Raw genomic sequence first — 22,954 nt, 5'->3', positions numbered from 1 at the left:
CAAATCTTTGATTTGATGAAAAAGGGCAGAAAATGAAAAATGTTAACAGCTGTGGCAGAATAACGAAACACATATCAATGAAATAATGTATAGGAATATAAAAAAAACCCCAGCGTCTATTATAAAGAAAAGAAACACAAACCGACTGATAACGGCCATTATTTTCAACACAAACCCACAATGAATTATGGGTTTATAACAAACAGCAAAAAGTTAATACAGTCTTTAATACCTGATGGTAAAGATTCTATTCCTTTACCTCATCCAATATAGTTCTGCAATACAAAGGAAAAATTGGAAAATCATGAGAAAGAAAAGGCATATTTAAACTGTTGTCAAGTAACCGTCTCATGATAAAACAATAAAACAATCCAAACCAGTCAGCTGTTAACAGCCTTATATCAAACTTTTGGAAGGGAGGGGTGAGCTTGGCCTAATACAAACAGAAATTTTCACTTGTTTTGGGGGTCATTCCAAGTATGAGAACAGGAAAAAGGAGGAAAATACATTGTACGGTTTACTCCTAACTGCTAAATGGATCATACATAAAGACTGCCATATCTGTTTTATTGAAACACAAAGGAATAGTCAGCACTGGTTTCTTTACGAAGGGCATAACAACATTAATTCACTATTACTTCTCCTTTGCCTCAGTCATATAAAAATGAAAAACCACACTTCTGTAAGTACAGAATGAATGCAACTTATCCTTCTGGCCTCTTTGGCAGTCTGGTTATATGTTCTTGGCATTAATTCATTTGGTTGTTTCTCTTCACGATGAAAGAGCAGCATCAGCATATCCTAACTAAAAGAAGAGTACAACAGCCAGAGAAAATCTGTCCACAGAAAAGGGAAGTCAACAGAAGTTTCTCATTGTCTTCCAACAGAGCTGGAATCATCTCAGTATTTATGCAGTACCTATCTCCTTTGATGAAAAAATGAAAAGGGATAATAAAAGGGACTTCAGGTTCAGTGACAGGTTTGTAGACTGAAGTCCCCTCTGTACCACAGGTGGGCAAAATGTGGTTCGCAGGCCAGATGTGGCCCACCAGGCCTTTCTATCCAGCCAGTGGGGCCCCTAAAAAATTTAGAAAATTAATATTTGTCTGCCCCTGGCTGTCTGTCATGTGGCCCTCGATGGCTTGCCAAAACTCAGTAAGCGGCCCTCCGCCCAAAATAATTGCCCACCCCTGCTCTACACATTACAGGCATCCTGCAATTAACTGGTTAATTGTGCAATTACCTAGACACCAGCTGTACATGCAAAGTACTTGCACTTGATCCAAGCCTTCAAGAGGCTGAAACATGATAAAGAGGTCCAACCAGCTATAAAGTTAGACCTCAAAAATGTGCATTAACTTTACAGCTGGTTGCTATCAAGCTTTAATTTGCACATATAGCATGGTGTCCCCTACAGCTGCGGCCCTGTCATGTAACAGGACTCACTGCCACAGGGGTGCACCCTGCCTAGCTAGGAGACTCTTGGCCCCAGCAGCTGCAGACTCTGGGTCTCGGCAGCACCCCACAGCTGCCAAGACCCAGAGTCCCACAACTGCAGATGCTGGGTCCCTGGCAGCATTTTTCCTGGTGCCAGGAACCATCTGGGTCCCGGCAGCCATGGGTTGCAGCTGTGATCCCCTAGCCTCAGGGCTGCATGAACCACCCAGGGCTGGGAGATCACTGCACCTGTTACCACCCCCAGCCTCACGGCTGCATGAAACCCCCACCCTGGGATATTGCTGCAACCACTATCCCTGAGCCTCTGGGCTGCATGAAACTCCTGGGTCTAGGAGATCACTGCAGCCACTATCCCCCAGCATCAAGCATGCATGAAACCCCCAGGGCTGGGAGATCATGGCAGCTACATCTCCCAGCCTTGGGGGTGCATGAGGTAACCCCACAGCTTGAAGCCCCTTAGCTGAGGGGACTCCCAGCCATGGGAGCTCACTTCTTGCTGGGATAGGGGGAGCCCAGGATCACGTTCCCCCTGCACCAGCAACAAGGCAAGATGAGATCTAATGTTCAACCCCACAACTGCACTTCCTACCATGCACATGAGGCATGGTAAAAGGCATGATTGTGTAGAGATCAACATTTCTCAACCTGTGGGTCATGACCCAAAAGTGGGTTGCAAGAATATATGAAAGGGTCGTGAACAAACTTTAAAAATGGATTCTCCATTAAAGGAGGAAAACTTAGAAAACTGTGGGTTTTCCTGTGCTGCCTGCCAGAGTTCCAGCCTTCAAGGGGCAGATAGGGACCTGCCCCATGCCCCCCATACACCCCCTGCCCCATATACCCACCCCCGTCCCACACTCTGGGGACCTGCGGGTGGGCAGCAGCAGGTTAGAAGTGAGGGGCACTGGGTTGGGACTGGCCACTGGCATTTACAAATGGGTCCTGGTACAAAAAGGTTGAGAACCACTGGTGTAGATCACGCATTGAATCCCATTGAGCCTTTGTCAGCAATCTTAGTCATCCTTCAAACAGTAGTATTTGCTAATATTTATCTAAGAGTATCATAATTTCCCCTATATATAAAATAACAGTTACCAATGGGAATTCTAGGAAAATGTTGACTTTAATTATTTTATTTCCTCTTTCTTAACATCTGACATTAGAGGAAGACCACAAACTACTTCTTCCATAGAATTCCCGTCACCTGGGCAGTTGCTCAGTTATCCATCATCCATAGTGTAGTTAGGATTTACAGTTTATGACAAAACTAAAAAACTCCATGAATTAAATTATGGAGCTGTTGAAGTCAATCATTTTACCGCTAATTTCAGTAGGACCAAGATATTACCTACTATTCCCCATTACCAGATCTCCAAACCATCTAGTGCTAAGGTCAGCTACTATAAAATAAAAGAACAAAACAAAAACTTCTCCCCCCTTTCCATGTTCTACTACTAGAACTTGAAGAAAAAGAACAGAATCAAGGTTAATTTTTTAATTTTTTTTAATTCTCTCTCATTGTTATATTTCATTAACTTCTTGGAAAATTAAAAATGAAAGATAGGTTTCTTACCAAATGTTTTTTTCTCCCACTTCTGCTCGGGCACATTGATTCATTAACTTAGGCTTATTCATTATGGATGCTGGGCTACTGCCATTCATCATCTTTTTTTCTAAAGACGAATAAAAATTGAGTAATTAAAATTACAGGTGAAATGTTTATGAATATTTAGAAAAAAAAAACAAACAAGTCACTCAAAACTTCAGAAGAGGATTTTATAAACACATCCCATCTCCTTTAATCACAATTAAAGATTGAACAATCTTCACGTAAATCAAAGGGATTCATTACTTGAATATACAAAGCATAATTTGCCCCTTCTTTAGCTAGTGTTGCTGAAGTCAATAACTGCCTTTTGTTTATCTATCTGAATATGTGACAATACAGTTGATGTTACCAAGATTATGCGTAGAATTATGCATAGCACAGTAGCAACCAGCAAACATACTTCTTAAGTAAGATCCTTAAGAACACAGCTGGATCAACTTTGAAATTTCAAATATTTAAAAATGTAAGACATCTTCAGCAAATCATTTTTTAAAGTCAGATTTCAGCCCTAAACTGATAAAAGTATTCCTTGCAGAGATGAGGTTGAAGTCACTCTTAGCAAAATTATAATTAATTGGACAGCATAATTATACTCAAATGTTGACAGTACTAATTTCTAAGTTGCAATTTTTCTAGTAGAACCTTATAGCCAAATCTTGCTCCAAGTTACTAGTTTTCGTCAGATAATTACAAGTATCAACAAGATCCCAACTATATGACAGAGGAAATTAATTATTTATTGGTAACATAGCCACAATACTAATGTAAGCTTTTCTGCAACTGTTGCTCATTTTCTTAAATAAATCAAATAGCATAATATTCAATGCTTTTAGCCAGCAAAATTGTTCTGTTTATCTTGAACAAGCTCTGCATTTGTTAAGATTCAGCCTACAAATGCATCAGACTAAACAGTGTTTACTTGAACAGTACAACAGTGTTCAAGGTCAGCTGTATACTAATGAATTAAAACAAACTACTAGATTGTGAGCCTCCAAAAAATAAGAAAAATGATCTGTGATTACCTAGTTTCCTTTTTTTTTCTTTAAGTAATAGACCACAGATCTAATAGTAGAACCAGACTTGACAGTCATGGGCAGCAGCAGCAAAAGTTTCCTGCCACCCTTTGTTTGTATTCCCAGTAGCAGATAGATCAGCCAAACCTGCCTAAGGGTGTACAGTTCTGAGGAAAATACCAACCTTTGTCTCAATTTTCTGACTAACAGTTGGGCACAGTAATGCATTTGTCTAATTCCCAGCTGTGTCTCAGAGCTTCATTTGACTTTCAATGGACAATATTCCTTCTGTTTCTCCTTCCCACTTAAGGCATTTGTGGATGCTTGTGCCCCTACACCAGTTAGGCAGAAAATTCCTAAAACTAAGGAATAACAGAAGGCCTTGAGGCTAAAGGAAAGGCCTGCTCCTGCTTCACCCCCCATCCAGTCTGTCTCACTGAGTAGTTCAGCAAGCTCAGCAGGGAATGGATAGCTCTGTTACTGTCACCTCAGCTACACTGTCTCATCCCAGCAGGGAAAGAAGGTGGCAGCTCTAATGTCTTCCATCTGCCTGTGGGGAGCAAATTATCACTACATTTCCAAGGTCTATACTACTAGCCATGCTCCTAGTCCTGACCACAGTACTCAGCCACCTCTTCCCTCTCCAGTGTCCTTGTGCTGTGGATTGACAGCACAGGATACCTCCAAAGAATAAAGCAAAAGGACTTCACATCTAGATCCATCACCCTGCTGCCACCTCTGTAACAAACCTCTCTGTAACAATCTATACCAATACCCAAGATTGGTGCCGGCTGGAGTAATTCAGACCCCTTGACCAAAAGGACTTCCTTTTCAAACTCTAGGACTTTGCTTGAGTGATACTTTAAGGGCATGGAAATTGCCAGCCACTTTAAATATTTTTGGATCAATGTCCAAACTCAAATTTGTTCTGAAGCAGAATCAGAGAAACACATTTGCAATGCTGTATCTGTAAAGACTCAGCAGCAGGAACCTAGAACCACTGGTTGCAAAACCATGAGCCTTTACACTCTGAGCTAACCTCCTCCCCCCTTTTATTAGCCAGGCTGCAGTAGGTTGTTCATAAAGGGGCCCGCTATGTTTAATGGGAGAACAAAACACAGTGCTGAGTGAGCATAACTAGTAGTCTCAACTATTGACCATAAGAGATGTATGGGTATTAGAACAAAAAACTCAAAGTGCCTTGAAAACATTCAAAGATGTTCCATTGCAGCCTTTTACTGCTTTGAGTCCAAGTTAAATGTTTTCAATGTTTTTGACCCAGAATAGGAAACGACCTAGGTAACCATTTGATTCAGTGAAAATTTAAGTCAGTTCAGGGTTGGGAGGGAGGAGAGAGGGAGTTTGGCTTTTGTCCTAGAGAAAAAATAATCCAAGCCCCTAATAAACCCGGGACAAAGCAAGATGTGAAAGATGCAAGTTGGAGGGATGTGAAGAGGGAAAAGAAGAGGCAATGAAGGAGGAGGGATTCTGTTGCTGCTCCATAATCAACCACCAAGGAACACTTAGGTGTGCTGCAAGGACAATCTGATGTGGTTACTCGCACCTACTGTAACTGGGCCTCTCAAGTGCAGTGGAGAAGGAAGGAGGGACCATAGCTAGGTTACATGTACAGTACATGTGATCCAAAATCTTTCCAAAATTCCCCTTTAGGATTTGCATAAACATTCATGGCATATACTCCACCCACCTGTACTGTGGAAATCAGACCTGGACCAAATGGGAACAAAATTATATAAATCTACATGTTGAACTGTTCTCTGAATACAAAGCACACCTAACAACAAAACAATTCAAACATGGTGCATGGTTTCTGCAGCATTTCCAAAGATAAAACAGGGAATATATGTGGAAATGGCATGTTTCTATATGACATGTTTCTATATGGCATGTCTTTCTAGCTTCCTCTGACCTCAATGGGGCCCAACATATGAAAACAGTCTTTTTCAACTACTAACTCAGGGTTTTCCAATCCTAAGAATGAAGTTCTTAAGAAGCTCTGATAAGTGAGGGTCTATCTGCATTCCTTGTGAAGAAGTAGGTTTGTCTGCTGGATGCTAAAGCACCTGAGGCCCTAAAGATGCTCTCTAAATAGATGCTTGATGCAGAGCAGCAGAGGGGAGTGCTAGCCACCAAGAGAGTCCATGTCAGCAGGCCAGCATTTCATCTTGAAAAACATCACTCCAGCTGTCTACAGTGACAAAGTTCTTCTTCAGAAAGAACAGAGGAAACATTCCTAAATCCTGTAGCCAGAGACAAAGGGAAGAGGGTGGGAATCCCTCCTTGCTACAGCATTTGCTCCAGTGTTGGTGCCTTGGAAGATCACAGGCAATGACCTTAACCACTGCATGCATCAGACTTTTTCTTGTTTCCTTGTTGCCCATAGTAGCTCTGGATCATAAGTCTAAGTATGTTGCTACACAGTGTATTCATTTCTCCTACGCTGATCAGAACATAGTGATTTTCTAGAAGAAAAGACGGCATGAATTTTACCAGGGGTTTAGCCTGTTCACAGCAAAGGGTGTGCACAAGTCTGCAGCAAAGGAGCTACTTGTGGATTCCTTCCATCAACCTCCAGACCAGCTTTGCAGCCTTACCAAAATGCAGAAGAAATTATTTAGCTTCCATCTCTGCAGCCAATGGAAAGGTGATAAACAGAGACTTATTTCTGTTTGTTCTCACCTGGATCAATATACAGAGAATGCTACCATTGCTCCTCTCTTTCAGAAAAATCATTCTGACAACAAATGCTCAAGAACTTCTGGATTGTACCTTCTATCATTACACTGAATACAGAGACAGGCTAAGAACAATCTGCAACAGAGTACATTCCAACTGATTTAAAATTAAAATAAATATAGACAACTGAGTTCTTCCATGTAAAAAACAAACAAATTTACTTGAAATGTTTGTGCAACAGAAAGCATCACTCACCAGAAAACTCATTTAAAGTTGTTTCATGATGTGGGTTTTAAATTAAAATTAAGGTTTTTCCTGATGTGCCAAAGAATGTTTTTAAGTATATATCCCTTTAGACCATAAATACTATATGGCACATTTTAACATAATGTAAGCTAAATCTGCCAACCGAAGATTTTGCTTTATAATACAACACTTTAATCTGTAAGACTGAAATACAAACCTTATTCCCAAAAATCATTATACAGTGCTAATATAATAAGAGTTATTTAATTTAAGGAAGCTTTGCAAAAACAGTCCAGATAGAAAAACATACTATTGCCAGATCCTTCTTTGAAAAAACTGTGTCCAACTCTCAGGTACTGTACATGCTGAAGCTTGAAGAGAGTAAAAATAAATCTACTATCCCTCCTCTTAACTTGAGCTAGATGCCAAAGTTTAAATCAAAGGCATTAAAGATTGACTGCCTAAGAAATAATTGTCTTTCTTGCCCTCTTTGCGTGTTGAACCTTGACTATCCCAGAAAAAGTAAAACTACTTACATTAATTATGTGTTATGGACTGTGCTCTACTCTAGAATAAAATACGACAGACAAAAAACAATACATGAAAAAGAAAGCTTAAAATGACAACTTTAGACTTCTAACTTATGGAAGCTTTGCTGGTGAAAGCGGGGGAGATTTGCACCCTATAGACTAAATCAGCAATGCATAAGCTTTTATAAGCAGCTGCTTACAATTACAGCAACACAGCATTCAATGAATGAAGTCTTCTAGAGATGAGAGTCTCAGAGAAACATTGATATGAGTGTTAAACTGACAAGGAAAACTTAGTTTGCTGGTTTTCTTCCCCTGCTTCCTACAAAGAGTTCTGTACTGAATTGTGTAGACTTCTAGTAAGAAACATTCACTTATATCTGGGCACCAGCAACTTATTAATTCAAACTCTACTGCTGAACTCCAAAAGCTGAACATTAAATTCAAACTCTACTATAATGAGTAGGATGCAGTTATGCAACAATTAAGTCATTCAGCTTGGTACGACAGTTGCATGAAACAAAGAAGTATTCTCCACCCTGTACGTACATAAATATAAATAAAGCATGGGCAGGCAGGATGGAAGATCTATTATATTCAATGGGAAAAAAATGCTGCAATAGAAAGGCATTGTAAATGTCATGCCTGAAAATAATTCTATCACTAGCATGTGAAATGTCAAATTACTCTGTGACACTGTACAACTAGGCTTTTTTCAGGGGAAAAGGGGTGTAGCATAAAGGAGCAGGGAAAGTGGTTTGATTAGACTCAACTACTTGCTTCCCCATCTTTGTATATATTTTTAATCTAAACTTCCATAGTAGCTTTACACTGCAAAGATATGGCTTACGCAAACTTGGAGAAACAGAAATAATGTCTGCAGTCTCATAATAATAGCAGGTAGTTTGGATGTTTTTCAAAATTTCTGTTGTTTTCTCCTTCTTCCGTATACTTAGAGGACTGGTTTGAATTTAATAAAATGGTTGAGTGGTAATACGAAATGTCTAAACTTTTCCTAGATCTTATACTTTATCATTGAGTAACACTGTAATCCAGCTAAACAAAATGAATCATGTTTCTTTACAACATATTTGGTACAGTGCTGCTTGAGAAACAAAGTAATTGCCTTTGTAGAGTAATTGTTTTTGAAAACCTCAAAGTAGTCTTTGAAATTTCCAAACACTTCTGGTTTCAGCTGATCTGCCCTGAAGCAAGTAAGTATTAAAAGGGGCATAGGTTGTAGCTGTGTTGGTCTAAGGACCCCCACAATTACTATACCCCACAACAGAGCCATCAGCATTCCCAGATCATACAGCTGCACCTCCAGAAATGTGATACATCTCATCCAATGCACCAAATGCCCTGATGGAAAATACGTAGGAGACACCAAACAACAACTGTGCACCAGAATGAATGCACACCAGAAATACCTGTGGGGGCACATTTCTCACAACAAAACCACTCTCTCCCCAGTCTCTCAGTCCTGATCCTCAAAGGAAACTTACACAACACTTCCCAGAGACAAGCCTATAAACTCCACCTTATCAACCTCCTGGATACTAAAAATCATGGACTAAATATAGACATTGGATTTACAACACATTATAACCTGCCTGACATCCGACTCCCCAGGTATCTCTCCACTATTCATCCCCCATCTCTCTCCCCCATCCCAGCCTGTCTCTCATCCATTGGCTCCTCAATCTACATTTTCACTGACTGCCTGTCTTGTATGCAGACCAAACCAGCCTCTAGCTTTTTTACTTTTCATTCCATCCAGGAGGAGCACACACCAACTGCTGAAACTTCCTCAGCCTGACGAAGGGTTTTTGAACCCAAAAGCTTGCTTAATAATTGTTTTCCAGCTATTTAAGTTGGTCTGATAAAAGATATCAGAGTCACCCAAAGAACCTTGTCTCCCTAAGTATTAATATGCTTTTCTGGACTGTGAGGAACTATATCTTAAAGAGGCACCGGCCAGCTTGAACCCTTCATTATGTTGAGCAGACGTTCATGTTTTGTTGAGCTGCATGGTTAGAACTCATGCTGAACAAAGCAGACCTCTCTCAGGCTTTTTCGCTCTGAGCAATTACTGAACATATGTTTCTAGAAATAAAAAAGATATATATCTATAAAATGGAAAAATAGAGCAGTTAGAGGCCCCAGGGTTGAAATTTTCTGGAAATATGGAAGACAACATGGAAAAAAGGTCTGACCAGCATTTCACCCATCTGCAAGGAAGGAACAACAGCAGCAAGGATGACAAGAAGAAACTTTATTTCTGGAAATAATGTTCTGAAGTGTTTTGTATATTTAATAGTTCTCAGGTGATTCAGGCAGGACAGGCTAACCAGGAAACTGTATTACAGACTGTTAAGCATACTGTACATCATATAAAACAAAAAACATGAGAAATGGGTATTTAAAATGAAAACTCTATTTTGCAATTTTTGGGGGGCCACCTAGATTCCCATGAGAGACAAAACCACAACTGAAATCTAAGACAAAACACTCAAGAGAGATGACTGGAAGAGACAGAATTAACCTTCCACAAAACAATTAAATATCGCCAAGAAAAGGAAGTCAGAAAGTACAAAATGAAGGTTCTACAGGATAGTGTGTGGTCTGACACTGCAGACACAAACAATCCAAAAGTATAGACACAAGATAAAGGTAAGTAGAGCTCAAACAAAGGAAAGGACAGTACAGGAGAAAGGGGAGGAGAAAGAACAGAGGACAGAAGAAAGAACAGAGGAAAGCAGACACTAAAAGAAAGGAGCATTTAGGGTTGCAGTACTACAGTCACCACTACAAGTCAAGACAATGTCTAGATACAAATCAAATTGCGAGAACTGTGATGGATTACATCAGCCTACAAAAGCTTGCACATGTCAGCAAAGTGTGCACACCGCGGACAAGGAGGCCACACCTCATTGGCAATAACTCCACTAGCTCAGAAGAATTCTGAATTCTTCATAGGAACAATGGACAGCATCACAGCAGATGACTGGACTATCAACATGAAAGCATCTGGGATGCACAAGTAACCCTTATTGGAGTACGAACCATATTGGGCCTGTAATCTCTTCAAGAGGATACACTCATTGGAGGGACAGAAGACCAAAACTTTTAAGGAAAAAAAAAGATCTGAGGATACCCTTCCAGGGACAGCAGAACTCTCAACAAAATGTAGAATATACTTGAAAGACAGACTGACCCACAATTCATGTCCATAAGAAAGTTCTTTTGCCTAAAGCAGATACTAAAAAAAGAGCTAGATTAATTAGTCTGGGAATCACAGAGCAAGCAGAAGATCCAGTGTGCTTACTCACCTGTCCTCACAAAATTAAAAATTTTAATGGATCCATCACTTAGGTAGAAACTCCAAGAAACTAACTAAGTAAGATATTTTCCACCACTTATGAAGAAAAGAATTCTGGGAGTGCTGACTAACACTAAATATTTTTCTACGCCCAACGTGTCAGCAGCATTTTAGCAGTTGCCCTAAGCCATAACAAAGCACAGAACACTTTTCTCAGGCTGCCATTTAGATTGTATTCAATATCTGAGAAGTTTCACCATAATATGTAAGAAGTTTCTGGTGGAAGAGAAAATCTTAAGTTTACAAAAATAATATATCAATCTGCTGAAACAATAGAAAAGCATAACCAATGGGTCTCAGCAGTTTGGGAAGGATTAAAGCTGCTGAGTAAAAGTTAAATAAAAATTCTGTGCAAGTAGAGCAGCAAGCTTTAGAAATGAACAAAGCAAAGTGCACAAGCAGCTCATCATCAACATACCTGGTGGAATGGTAAACTGCGTAGGGATGTTTTAACCCAGCTGCCCAGACAAACATTCTGACAGTCATATTATGCATATATATCCAAAAGACACAGGATGCAAACCTTACAAGAGTTTAACAAACTGAAGGAAGCATTTAAAGCAACACCAGTTCTGAAAAAATATGATAATACATAAATGCAAAACTAAATTGTACCCACACACTTCCAAGGATGGTACTGGCAGTTCGTTTATAAGAGGATGGTCAAGACTGCAGACCAGAGGCACTTACTTTCCTTCCCCCCCTGAAAATCAATATATTCAAATACAGAAGGAAGCTTTAGCTCTGATCCATGGTCCTTTTTTTTTTCCCTTTGGAGGAAGGGGTGGGCATGCAGGGGGTACCAGGCTTAACTAAAACTGACTTTAAGCTATTTACTGTAGCCCTGGCTCTACAGAGAACAAGATGTTACTTTTTTGCACAAAAAATATAAGATATGCAAACTAAAGATAGACCCAAAAGCCTTGGTAGTTGCAAACAATCTGTAGATGATTGGTGCTCATTTTTTTGTCCAGTGGGCCAGATGGGCAGTGCTGAGGCTATCCATGGGCTGGCTACAGCTGATGGTCCAAATCTGGCACAGGGTGGTTGCAGAATGGCAGCATTCAGCCACACAGAGGAGGGGCAAGAGGTAACCTGGCTCTGACCTGGCCGGGGATGGGGGCAGCAAGTGAGAGGGGACAGCCCAGCCCCAAAGTGGAACTGTGGGGGAAGGGGGCGTAGTCCAGTCTCATCCAGCTGTGGAATGGAAGAAGCAGGGCATGACTTGGCCCCAACCTGCTACATAGGTTGGAGTTTGGGAATTTGGCAATGGGGGGAGGTTGGCCACATTTATTGTCACTACTTTCCTGCCACAAATTTCTCAATCCATGGGAAGCCTATGGCTCTGCAGGCCACATTTGGCCCACAGACCAGAAGTCAAGCACCCCTGCTCTAGATCATTTGACAGCAGTATAGTAGAAGAAAGATCAGAGTTAAACAACGTGCATGTCAATCTGATCAAAAAAGGCCCATCTAATTAAACGTGGATTGTAATAGAAATTACAAGAGCAACTGCTAAGAACCTGCTTGAGCTACTATTGACATAATCTGAGTTTTACTATACTAAATACTTTGAAACTCACATTAAAATACATTCTTTTAACTTTTTAGCTAATTAATCTACTTCAAGTCCAATTTGCCTGAATATTTGTGCAGTTATAAGATTTTCTGGATCAGTGGGTAGATAGTAGAGGAACCTTGGTTAGTCCACCCTAAACATTAAATATCTTTATGCAAAAATCACAGCATTAAAAATGGCTCCTACCTTTCATTATAACAAAAAAAATGTTTGAAAGCAATAACTCTATTGGTTCAAATATTCAAAAGCAAATAAAAAAAAACAAAACCCATTACTTTTTAAAGATCTTATCATTAACATTTGGAGTTGGCAACACTGGAAGTTGTCCAGTTCCCTTTCAGTTGGCACAAAGGAAATGAAAATACAGTAAAACAGGTATGGTTCTATTGTGGAGAAAGGAACACAAGCCTGTGCATGACAGTAATGTAAAATTGGTAGGAACGGAGTAATCAGGAAACCTAAAACTGCTTCAGAGTTACCAACCCTGAGCTGCAAGCACGTCCTGGCAACTTAAAATGGTTTATTGAGATTCAGAAGAATTAGTCAGTCTCCTGTATCCACAACAGATTTCCCTACATAAAAATCTTTTTTCTTGATTTTGTTTTGTAAAGGGAATGTGCATGCAATCTGTCAGGCTAAAAACCGTTTTGTTCTACTACTTTTTACTCATGCAAAACTCCATCAAAATAAGGAGTTCATAAGCGAGCCCACAATTAATTTAATACAATGCTAAAGACTTTTATTTCCTATCAGTCCTCCTTCAATCTCTGCTTTAAACATACAGGAGATTTACACAAGAATTAACTGAATCTTCACAACCCAGGACATTTATATTGTAATAATTTATAAACTTTAATAGCAATAAAAGTTATGGTGATAATATTCAGTGGAATTAAATATCTTACCTGTCATTTTGCAACACATTATTCTCTTCTCTCAACTGAGTGATCCAATTGGTTTGTTTTAATAATTCTATTTTTTTCAAACACTTCACCTTCCTATTAAAAGTTAGGCAAGCAAAATGGATTATGTTGTGCCATCAATACATAGTTGTCCAACAAATGAAAGTTGGCAATTCTGACTCCTTTTCTACAAAATGTTATTAAAAAGTTATTAATGATACATCCTGGCTTCTGGTCTTGACCTGATATGATAATGCTTCAGCCAAAGTTTTAAAAGTACACAGGTCCAAAAACTAATACTGATTTTGCTTATATAATTCAAGTTCATTTACTTGATTCTCTCATGTACAAGCAGTACAACTAGTTTATTAAACTGGTGCTTTGTGTTTTGTCAGGTTTACACTATGCAGAAAAACAATGTTCTTTCCAAAGATTATGACAAGTGTTTCTGTTCCCAATTCTAATGACTCATGCAGTTAATAACAACTGAGCTTAATTTAACTCTCTCCTTTTCAAAGCATAAAACTTTAAAGCAAAGCATTTTAAGTGTTTTTCAAAAGTATTATTTTAAGGGGGGAACAGCAACACATATGTACCACAATGGCTACTAGTCATTTCTGAAAGGTATTTTAAGTTAAAAAAGTCTTTTCAAAGGTTTCAAAACATTAAAAAAACCCAAAAAATTATGGTACAACACTCCAGAAGGATGCATTACAGACGCTTCCAAACAAAATTAATTTATTTTTTCATGAAATACAACGGATTACTTCCAACATGTCACATTTAAATAAAGTATTTTTGAAAAATTTTCAAAGCACAGACAACCCACTTCTGAACTGTTACAAAATGTACGAAGAATTGCTGATGCAACACAAGCTGCAGAAAGATGCTTATTTCCTGTACCTTCATAATTTTTTCTTCTTTAAATATTTTTCTCTCCTCCCAGAATATTTTTGATAAGCATAAACCTTTTTAGCATTTAGGAGATGAATCCTGTATACAATTGTGCACTGAGTTATGATTGTCTGGACAATCCACAAAAACATATCCTTAAAACATGATCACTATTATTGTCTCAAACTTCTTGTGCTGGAAAAAAAAACAATATAGGTCAATATCGTTTCTCTAGTCTGTTAAGGTTACTTAATAGATTTGTATATAAAGAGTAAAGGAAGAGTATGTCACCTACCTTCTATCATTCACCTTGGAATATATTCCCATGAAATGCAGTTTGAAGGATTGATGCTCAACATGGCAACTGATTGGGTCAGGAGAATCTGTCCACTTCCTTAGACCAACACAGCTATAACCAACACTCCACTTCTATTAGACATCTATACAACAGGTGCAAAATGGTGATTTTTGACAGCCATTTGGTACTTCAAGCTGAAAATTCTAAACTTCAGGCCAAAAAATTAAATATAACTAGTGAGGTAAAAGAGACTAATTCAAACATGCCCACCTACAAAGGATATACCATTCTCCTAGCTGTAATCATAACAATGTCTATGGAGATAAAAGTATTTAAAAGAAATAAAAGAAATTGTAGTGTTTAACAACCATAGCAAATCTTAACCTAATAACAAACCAGAGACAATATTGCCACAAAAGTTTCATGTGGACTGATAGGAATTATTGTTGCAATAAAATATCATTAATTTATCAGCTACCCATGAATATGTTTCTCCACTTTAGAGTTGTGTAGGTTGTAGCCGTGTTGGTCCAAGGACATAGGCAGACAATGTTCTTTGGGTAAATCAGATATCTTTTGTTAGACCAACTTAAAAAGTTGGGGGGAAAAAAATTTATTAAGCTTTCACATTTAGAAACCCTTTGTCAAGCTGAGGAAGTCTCTGCAGTTGGTATGTGCTCTTTCTGGATGGAATGAATGTAAAGACACCAGAGGCTGGGGTGGTATGTATGCAAGACAGGCAGTCAGAGACTTCCTCAGCCTCAGGATTTTAAACCCAAAAGCCTGCTAAAAAAAAATTTCCAACTATTTAAGTTGGTCTAATAAAGGATATCTGATTAACCCAAAGAACCTTGTCCACTTTAGAGTCAAATTTCATAACAAATCCTCCCTCCATTAGCTGCATCAGCTCTACAGAAAACCACAGAAGCCTAGATATCCCCCATCCAACTTCCAAATTCACATAGGCTTAGAAACTTGCAGAATTTTTAGGACACAAAAGCTGTATCATACTATACAACAAGTGGTACAATAAACCTAATAATGCACTTACACTAGAAGAGTACTCTTGTACAGAAAAAGGAATAAGCTATAACAGTATAAGATACATTTATAGCAGTAATGTGGTGTCTATATTAAAGGTTTAACTACTGTAATTATTTCTACAGAAGCAAAAGGATTCACCTAAGCAAACCCATTATAACAGTATAATCAGAGTACATAGAACAGTTAAGGAATTAGAGAGAAATAAATCCTAGCGCAGCTGTGCACGCACGCACGCACACAAACACAAGGGCAGATTCACAGAGGGTATGATGGTGCAGTCACAGCCTTCTTCACTGCTGGGTCACTACTGAGAGCTCCATTCCCTACTGCCAGACAAGTGAGCCACTGCCACACCCACTTTTTGACATCCTGGATCCACTACTGCATGGGGTATCCAAAAACATGATCCAACTTGCAAAGCCCTATCATCTGGCCCATGGTGCTGCCCCTGGGTCTGACTGGACCCATGCATTAAATGCTGGGCTGGGGTTAAAGCATGCACCACACAGCGCCCAAGCCAGACTGCTGTTTGTTTATTTATCACACAGTAGTGTCACATTGTACAGCAAGTCGCTCCTTTTGACATTTTTTAGCATGTTGCTTCCTTACATTTCTAAAGTTTCCTCTAATACTTCACTAACATTATTTTAAGATGGCATTAACCTTTTAAATGCTGTCAGACTGAATAATTTAGTTTTTTTTCCATCCGGCAGATGGAACATAGGTCTGTTTCTGTGCACTCCAGGCCCACGCACACAGGGTCCAAGCCACACTGCCCTATCCAGCCTACTGACTGGCTTTGCATTACTCATCTGGCCCAAAGGGCCTAATGAGTTTGACACCCCTGCACTACTGGATATAGAAAAATGTATATTTTAGTTGTTTTAGAAGGTGAGGACTAGCTGCTGCTCCCAAGAGTACAGCAACTATTACTATTTACCTACTAGGTCTGCACGATCACGCAGAGATACAAGTAAGCTAAATTGCTCCTTGACCCTGAATGAAGCAAGGTTAAACTTGGAGTCATTTTGCTACTCTTGATTTGCCACAGAATCATGCAGACATAAGAGCTGCATCCTAAAGGCTTGTGTCAGTTGCTACAATTGTTACATCTGTCCATACCCACCAATCCACCATATAATTTGATCCACACACTCTCTTATTTAGTCATCAATAGTCTGAATAGCCTTACACCTATCAAACACCTCAATTCTCTTTGCTTGATCCTCAGAGTTAAGCATCTGTAACTTAATCAGATGCAAATAAAAACACATCTGTAAATTCCAATAACTGCTTCAATTTTCTAGGAGTCAAAGCAATCCATTTAAGCATGCTCATGCTGTAAATGGAAAACTACATGCTTTAGTTAAGCTTGTGCGTCACATATGCTATACATAGCAATTTATTCCACAATAGCTATTCTGGATCTGTTTTTATCAAAACAGAAATGCAGGAGTATCCATTATTCACATTATTAGAGAATAGAGCTGTTTACTTGCACACTATTGCAATCATGCCATATTTTGTTATCAGTTCATGCTTTTAAGACTTCCACAGAATTTTAGCCACTGGCTTGCTACAACATGCAATTAGAACTCCCAAGACAACCCTTAAGACTTAAGGGGCAAAAGTCAGCAGAGACACATGGGTTTACAGAGCTTAACAGTCTTTCAGTTAAAATCTCTGTTATGCTTGAGTTATTCAAATGAAAACGGCTGCAAGGAAGCAATTCACAAGAGCCTTTCTTCCTGTTTCTTTATCCTCTCACAACCTCAGGTACACAGGGTCTTCATCACTTTGTCATTTATTCCAATTTTGTACACAAGCATTCAGGCTTTTAAGCATCAGACAGGTAGATGGATTCTCTAGGTCACTTTTTATGATATTTCTATACAGCCTCATAGGGAACATAGTAATTATTCCACTGAAATAGATCTTGGTTAAAAATATAAATAAATAAATAAATAAATAGACCCAGAAAATTAAACATAAACTACTTCAAGATAATGTTGAAGGGACTGGCTTACACCTACAAAATCCTTTGACATCTTCCCATTAAAAAGATCCCTCTGCCATATTATAAAGTAAAAATGGCAATTCTTACTGAACTATTATTGAGAAGGAGCAAGAGATGTAAGCTGCTTGCAGTCAAACTCTGCACACAGAAAACTTCAAAGAGATTCGTAGTGCATTTATTATAGCATTTGTACTTATTGAGCATATGCTTTCACATGTAATACTCAAAATCATTATACACTTCTTTACTTATTAGAATACCAGAAGACACTGGTATGAACCTGATGGCAAATTAAGTACTACTGAAAAGCAAACTGAAAAGTTAAAGATTTAGAATATGCAGCTATTAAAACATTTCATTCACACCAATTATGACCAGGTACATGCTCAATACATGTAACACATAATCATCTAAGACCTTAAAAAAGCATGATAAATGAAATTAATTTGAACTCAGTGTCTTACATTTAGATTTGTAATGGTTTAATGTTACATCAGATACCATGCACACATCAGCCAATACAGTACTCTATTGCAGCAAGTGTAACTTTGAAGTACAGACACCAATGCCACCCAGCAATGGAAGAAGTAACTCACAGCAAATAAATTAACCTCAATATTAATAATGCCCTCCAAAGAACATGCTAAAACTCCACAATTCTTCTCACATTGAATTAAAAATTGCTTCAGATTAAATATTCATAAAGATTGCAACCCCAGAAAAGCAGATATAGAATACACCTAAAGTATATTGTTACCTTCATTTATAGTCAGCTGCCAAATAAATTAGCTATCAAAAATAAAGAGGATAGACAGAACTTTGAAGTTCAAGTGCAGACTCCAAGGTTCAAGCCAAGGTGTTTGGGCTGAGTGCATCACAAATCAAAAATACCTACGGATAAAAACCTGGAGGCCTAGGGTTAGTTCTTCTCTCCATATTTAGGCATCTGAAGCTGCCATTGACTTCAAATCACACATGGCACAAACAAACAGATCGTAACAATGAGCCCTGCGTTTTCATAGCTTACTTGCTGAAAAGCAGGGCCAGGGGAACAATCTTCACAGCAAACCCCTCCAGGTTTAACGCACAAGCTAAAGCTTCCAGCTTGGAATCCAGCCAGATCGACCAGCACAAAACCAAATCTCAGTGTGAACTGCAGATTCCAAAAATGGAACTGAGGTCTGAGTGCATGTGGGAAGGGAGGCCAAAAGATTACAGTACACATGTTACCTTGGCACATCACATGGCCTTACTGAATTATTGCTTTTAAACTCCTCTCAGAAACAGAGAAACAGATTCCTAGGTAAGATTACAGGCACAGTAAGCACCAAACTAACAAACTAAACAAAAAAATGGAAGATATGTTTTTTATATAGCTGCCTATGTGGTGGGGTCTTCCCTTCAAATTACAAAAATTCTCTAAAGTCTTCTCTACATTTTCTCACACTATGGAAAATCTGAAACAGACTCTATCACATCTGAAACAGCTTGTTAACCCACTCATTTCCCCCCACCACAGTCTCCTATGTGCAAGTTACTTCCAGTTGTTTCATATTACAATTTCTCTCACGGCTGGATGGCAGAAAGTGTTGATATCAGCCCTGATTTAGTGGCTAGAGCTATGTTAATTTAGACTGTGATTTTGTATCCAACTGCAGTGGGGGAGACCCAGGCATGGCATCCATGCTCATCCTCAGCATTTGGGTCCCAAAGAACCAAATTCTGTACCGTAGGGGCAGATCCATGTTGCACCCCACTTTGATTCTTGCTCTACCCAATGTTTACAACCAAGTGCAACAGCAGCATTTCTAGTCAGGCAGCACTGTCAATTGACTTTGTGGCTCATTACCTGATCCCTCCTAAATATTTCACTCCACAGGTGTTAATGACCCTCTCTGCTTCTGAACGGTCTCCATGTCCCAGCCAGCCAGCCAGCATCTGTTCTGCTACCATCAGCTGGTCCTTGTAACTCCCAGGTTGTCTTTACCTCATCCCAATAGAAATTATATTTCTTTTTGCTTCCACCTTAAACAGAACAGTCCAGCCGTAGGCCCCAAGTGTGGCAGTTTCTACTTGGAGAAATATACTGTATTTACTCAACTCTGAGACAACCCTGCATTTAAGCTACCATTCCCCACCCCTTTAGACACTATAGATAGAAAATTTATGAGTTTGTCATAATAGTTTTGTTATTGGAAGGTCATCTTCAATTCATCCTCTCCCCCCGGCCCCAACCGCTACAGAAGGGAAAGCAGCGGCAGGGGGTCAGGTAGCTGGCAGAGGGGAGGTCATCAGGCAGCCCCCCCCTGGCCTTTGCCCCCTTCCTGCCCCCCTCACTGTCAAGGCTGCTCAGGCCACCAGCAGGGCACAGGGGACCAGATGAACCAGTGGCTGCTGTGGGTCTGACTCAGGCTCAGGGCGGCAGTGGAAACCGCCCCCCCCCCGCCAATCCCACTAGGGCTTGCCTTAGATCCGAGGCGCTGGGACAGGGCGGCCCTCCTGGGGGACAAGGCGGCTCACAGCTGCTCCCTCCGCAAGCCGCGCTCAGCCCCATGCACAGCCCGTCCCGCTCTGGCTCCCCGCAGCCTCCCGGGTCACGCACCCGCCGACCTCCCGCTGCCACTCACCGCCCCGGGCGGCGGCTTCGCTCCGCCAGCGCCCGGCTCCGGCTCCCGCTCCCACCCGCGCTCTCTCGCTCTCCGTTCCTCATTCCCCGCCTTTCCCGGCGCGGGGAGTTTCCTTGGCGGCGCGGGCTTCCCCGGCGCGGGACCGAGCCTCAGCTCCCCCGGGCTGCGCCGCCCCTCGCGGCTCCAGCGACGCCCCCGGCCTAGCCCGGCCTCTCGTTCCGCAGCACCAACCCTAGCCGGGTCTCCCGACCCCTGCCCAACCACGGAGAGCTCGGGCCAGTGCCGCCCCGCCGCTCTCCCTCCCCTCCCAACTCTATCCAGGCTTGTGACTATGCAAAGGCGTCAAGGGGGAAAATAAAGGCAAAATGGACGGGACAAGGGAAGTCCCGTGACTGCCAGGCGAAGGGGAAGCAGTCAAATCGAGAGTTGAAACGTTCAAAAAATGGAGACTTAACCCCCTCCCCCACAAAAAACCCAAAAAACAAACATGAATTAAAGGGAAGGGGACAGCAGTCAAAGATGAGATTGGGCTGCCTTTAATCATTTATGTCTCCACCAAAAGGCAGTACTGAAAAAAATAAATGTAGAGATGATACCAAGTATTGGGTTGTGGAGAAAGGAGCCTTAACTAGCAGCAAACTAGCACTGCTAGAATCCTTCTTGGTCAAGGAAAATTGGGGGAATTACTAGGAAACGACATGCAACAATGACTGGAGGTACCATAGATTGGGGAAAAGACTGATTTTTGGTAGGCGCTGGCCAGGACCCAACAGAATAGAGCCCTGATCTAGGTTGTTATTTGTGTCATTATACCTGAACCACAAGACACAGACAGGGGGTACGGAGGTACCCCAAAACTGTCTCTTGCCCCTTCCTCCTCTCAAAACTGGCAAAAATGTTGGGACACAGCGCATTGTGCAACACTTTAAATTCCCCAGTAATAATTCAGTGTACTGTGCTTTGTGTGACACTGGGTTCAGCCCTCTTAGCTTTGGCTAACATCACCCCTAGCCCAGGTACATACTCTAGTTGTGCACCCACATCAGATCAGACATCTGTCATGTCATGGCCTTATATACACAGCCCTTCTTCCAAAACATGGCACACATTAGTCTGAAAATATAAAATCTCCTGGAAAATTGAGTGGTGGGGTACTTATTAACATTTTCATAAGTTAGGGGGTACTTGCCACTTAAAAGGTTGAGAAACACTGACCTAAACAACAGCAAAACACAGCAAATGACCCTCACCGATTAAGCAAATGCTGGACTGTAGTACTGCAGAAACAGACCTATGTTCCATCTGCCAGATGGAAAAAAATCTAAATTATTCAATCTGACAACATTTAAAAGGTTAATGCCATCTTAAAATAATGTTAGTGAAGTATCAGAGGAAACTTTAGAAATGTAAAGAAACAACATGCTAAAAAATGTCAAAAGGAGCAACTCGCTATACAATGTGATACTTAACTGCATGATAAATGTAGATGTGCTAGACACACAAGATAATTAGCACACAACAAAATTCGCCAAACAGCCACAAAGATGTTGATTGAAAGAGTAGAATTTTTTGTAGCTGGTGTCCATCCGGTCAGGCCCCTGCTGCCTGCTATGGACCCCAGGGCTGCTTGCAGCAGTCAGTGAGTGGAGCAGGTTGCAAGCAGCTGTGGCAGGGCCTGCAGAGCCCTGGCCTGGTTCTTTGCTGGCAGCGTGTGCATGTGTGCTTCAGGGTGGGTGGTGTGGAAAGGGCCCAGGCAGCACTGACACCAAAAGGATTTGGCCCCTCATGGCTACCCTGCTGTCTGCCCTGAGGCACACATGCTATGCAAAATGCCTTTGCATGCTACACTCTGGCATGCCTGCTGGGGGTTACCTACCCTTGCCTTAGCATATAGTTGAAAGATGTTAAACATAACCCAGAATGTTAAAAGCTGGTAATCCTTAAAGTACTACAAAAGTTTTTTTTTTAAATATCAGGGAGAGTTAAACTGGAAAACAGCTACCAAGCAGATTTATTACTCAATAAGCTTCTTCTGTTATTCCTGAAACTCTTGCATTATGCTACTTCTGCTTCACCAAGGGTGCATCTACATGTCACCCAATGGCAACATGCTATGTTGGTGTATGGCATGCTCCAGTGATGCAGTGGTCACGTGTGTCTACACATGATCACCAGCTACGTCGCTGTAGTGGCGGGCTCCCCGTGTATAATGCACCACTACGTTGATATAGCGGCAAAATTTAACCATGTGCCATGCACATGACGCAGTAACCACCCATACTGCACCATGCTTTAGTACTTCCAAAAGGAAGTACTAAAGCACAGGGCCATAGCAACGTCATCATATGGTGATGTGTAGACACACCCTAAATCAATTATTGGTAAGTTCTTAAAACTACATGCCTTGAATATAGAGGAAGTACCTTTCTTGTTTTTCCTGTGCTCCCAGTAGGGAATGAATGTGCAAAGCCCTTTAAAAAGTAACATACCACCCTCCAGTTCACTCTGCCTTAGTTTTATAGATTGGTGATGGAACCAGTGCCAAAATTATGTTAGAAATATTATTAAAAATGCATTATCAATAGCTGTTAGCTCCCATCAATAGTTGTCCTTTGAATAAGTACGGCTGCCAGCCTTCCTTGTCTCCCTAATGAGAGA

General features: G+C 40.6%; 1 protein-coding gene across 2 annotated transcripts in view; it reads right to left on the bottom strand.

The window, feature by feature from the left end:
- ARHGEF3 (Rho guanine nucleotide exchange factor 3) overlaps positions 1-20,454 on the bottom strand; it is a 285,137-nt gene extending 264,683 nt beyond the window's left edge. The window contains exons 1-2 of one of the 2 annotated variants that reach the window (XM_019536899.1): positions 20,297-20,454; positions 3,032-3,131 (exon numbers count right to left, since the gene is read on the bottom strand). In XM_019536899.1, coding sequence (XP_019392444.1) covers positions 3,032-3,123 — 92 coding nt within the window. In that variant the 5' untranslated portion in view covers positions 3,124-3,131; positions 20,297-20,454. Of the gene's footprint in view, positions 1-3,031; positions 3,132-14,605; positions 14,700-20,296 lie in introns of those variants that run through there. The other variant, XM_019536898.1, reaches the window with a different exon arrangement.
- Positions 20,455-22,954: the final 2,500 nt, after the last annotated feature.

The sequence above is a fragment of the Crocodylus porosus genome, unplaced genomic scaffold (genome assembly GCF_001723895.1).
Source record: "Crocodylus porosus isolate Cpor-Errol unplaced genomic scaffold, CroPor_comp1, whole genome shotgun sequence".
NCBI classification, from domain to species: domain Eukaryota; kingdom Metazoa; phylum Chordata; order Crocodylia; family Crocodylidae; genus Crocodylus; species Crocodylus porosus.
Note: the sequence above shows the minus strand (reverse complement) of the source record. Positions and strands in the feature narration are given on the sequence as shown.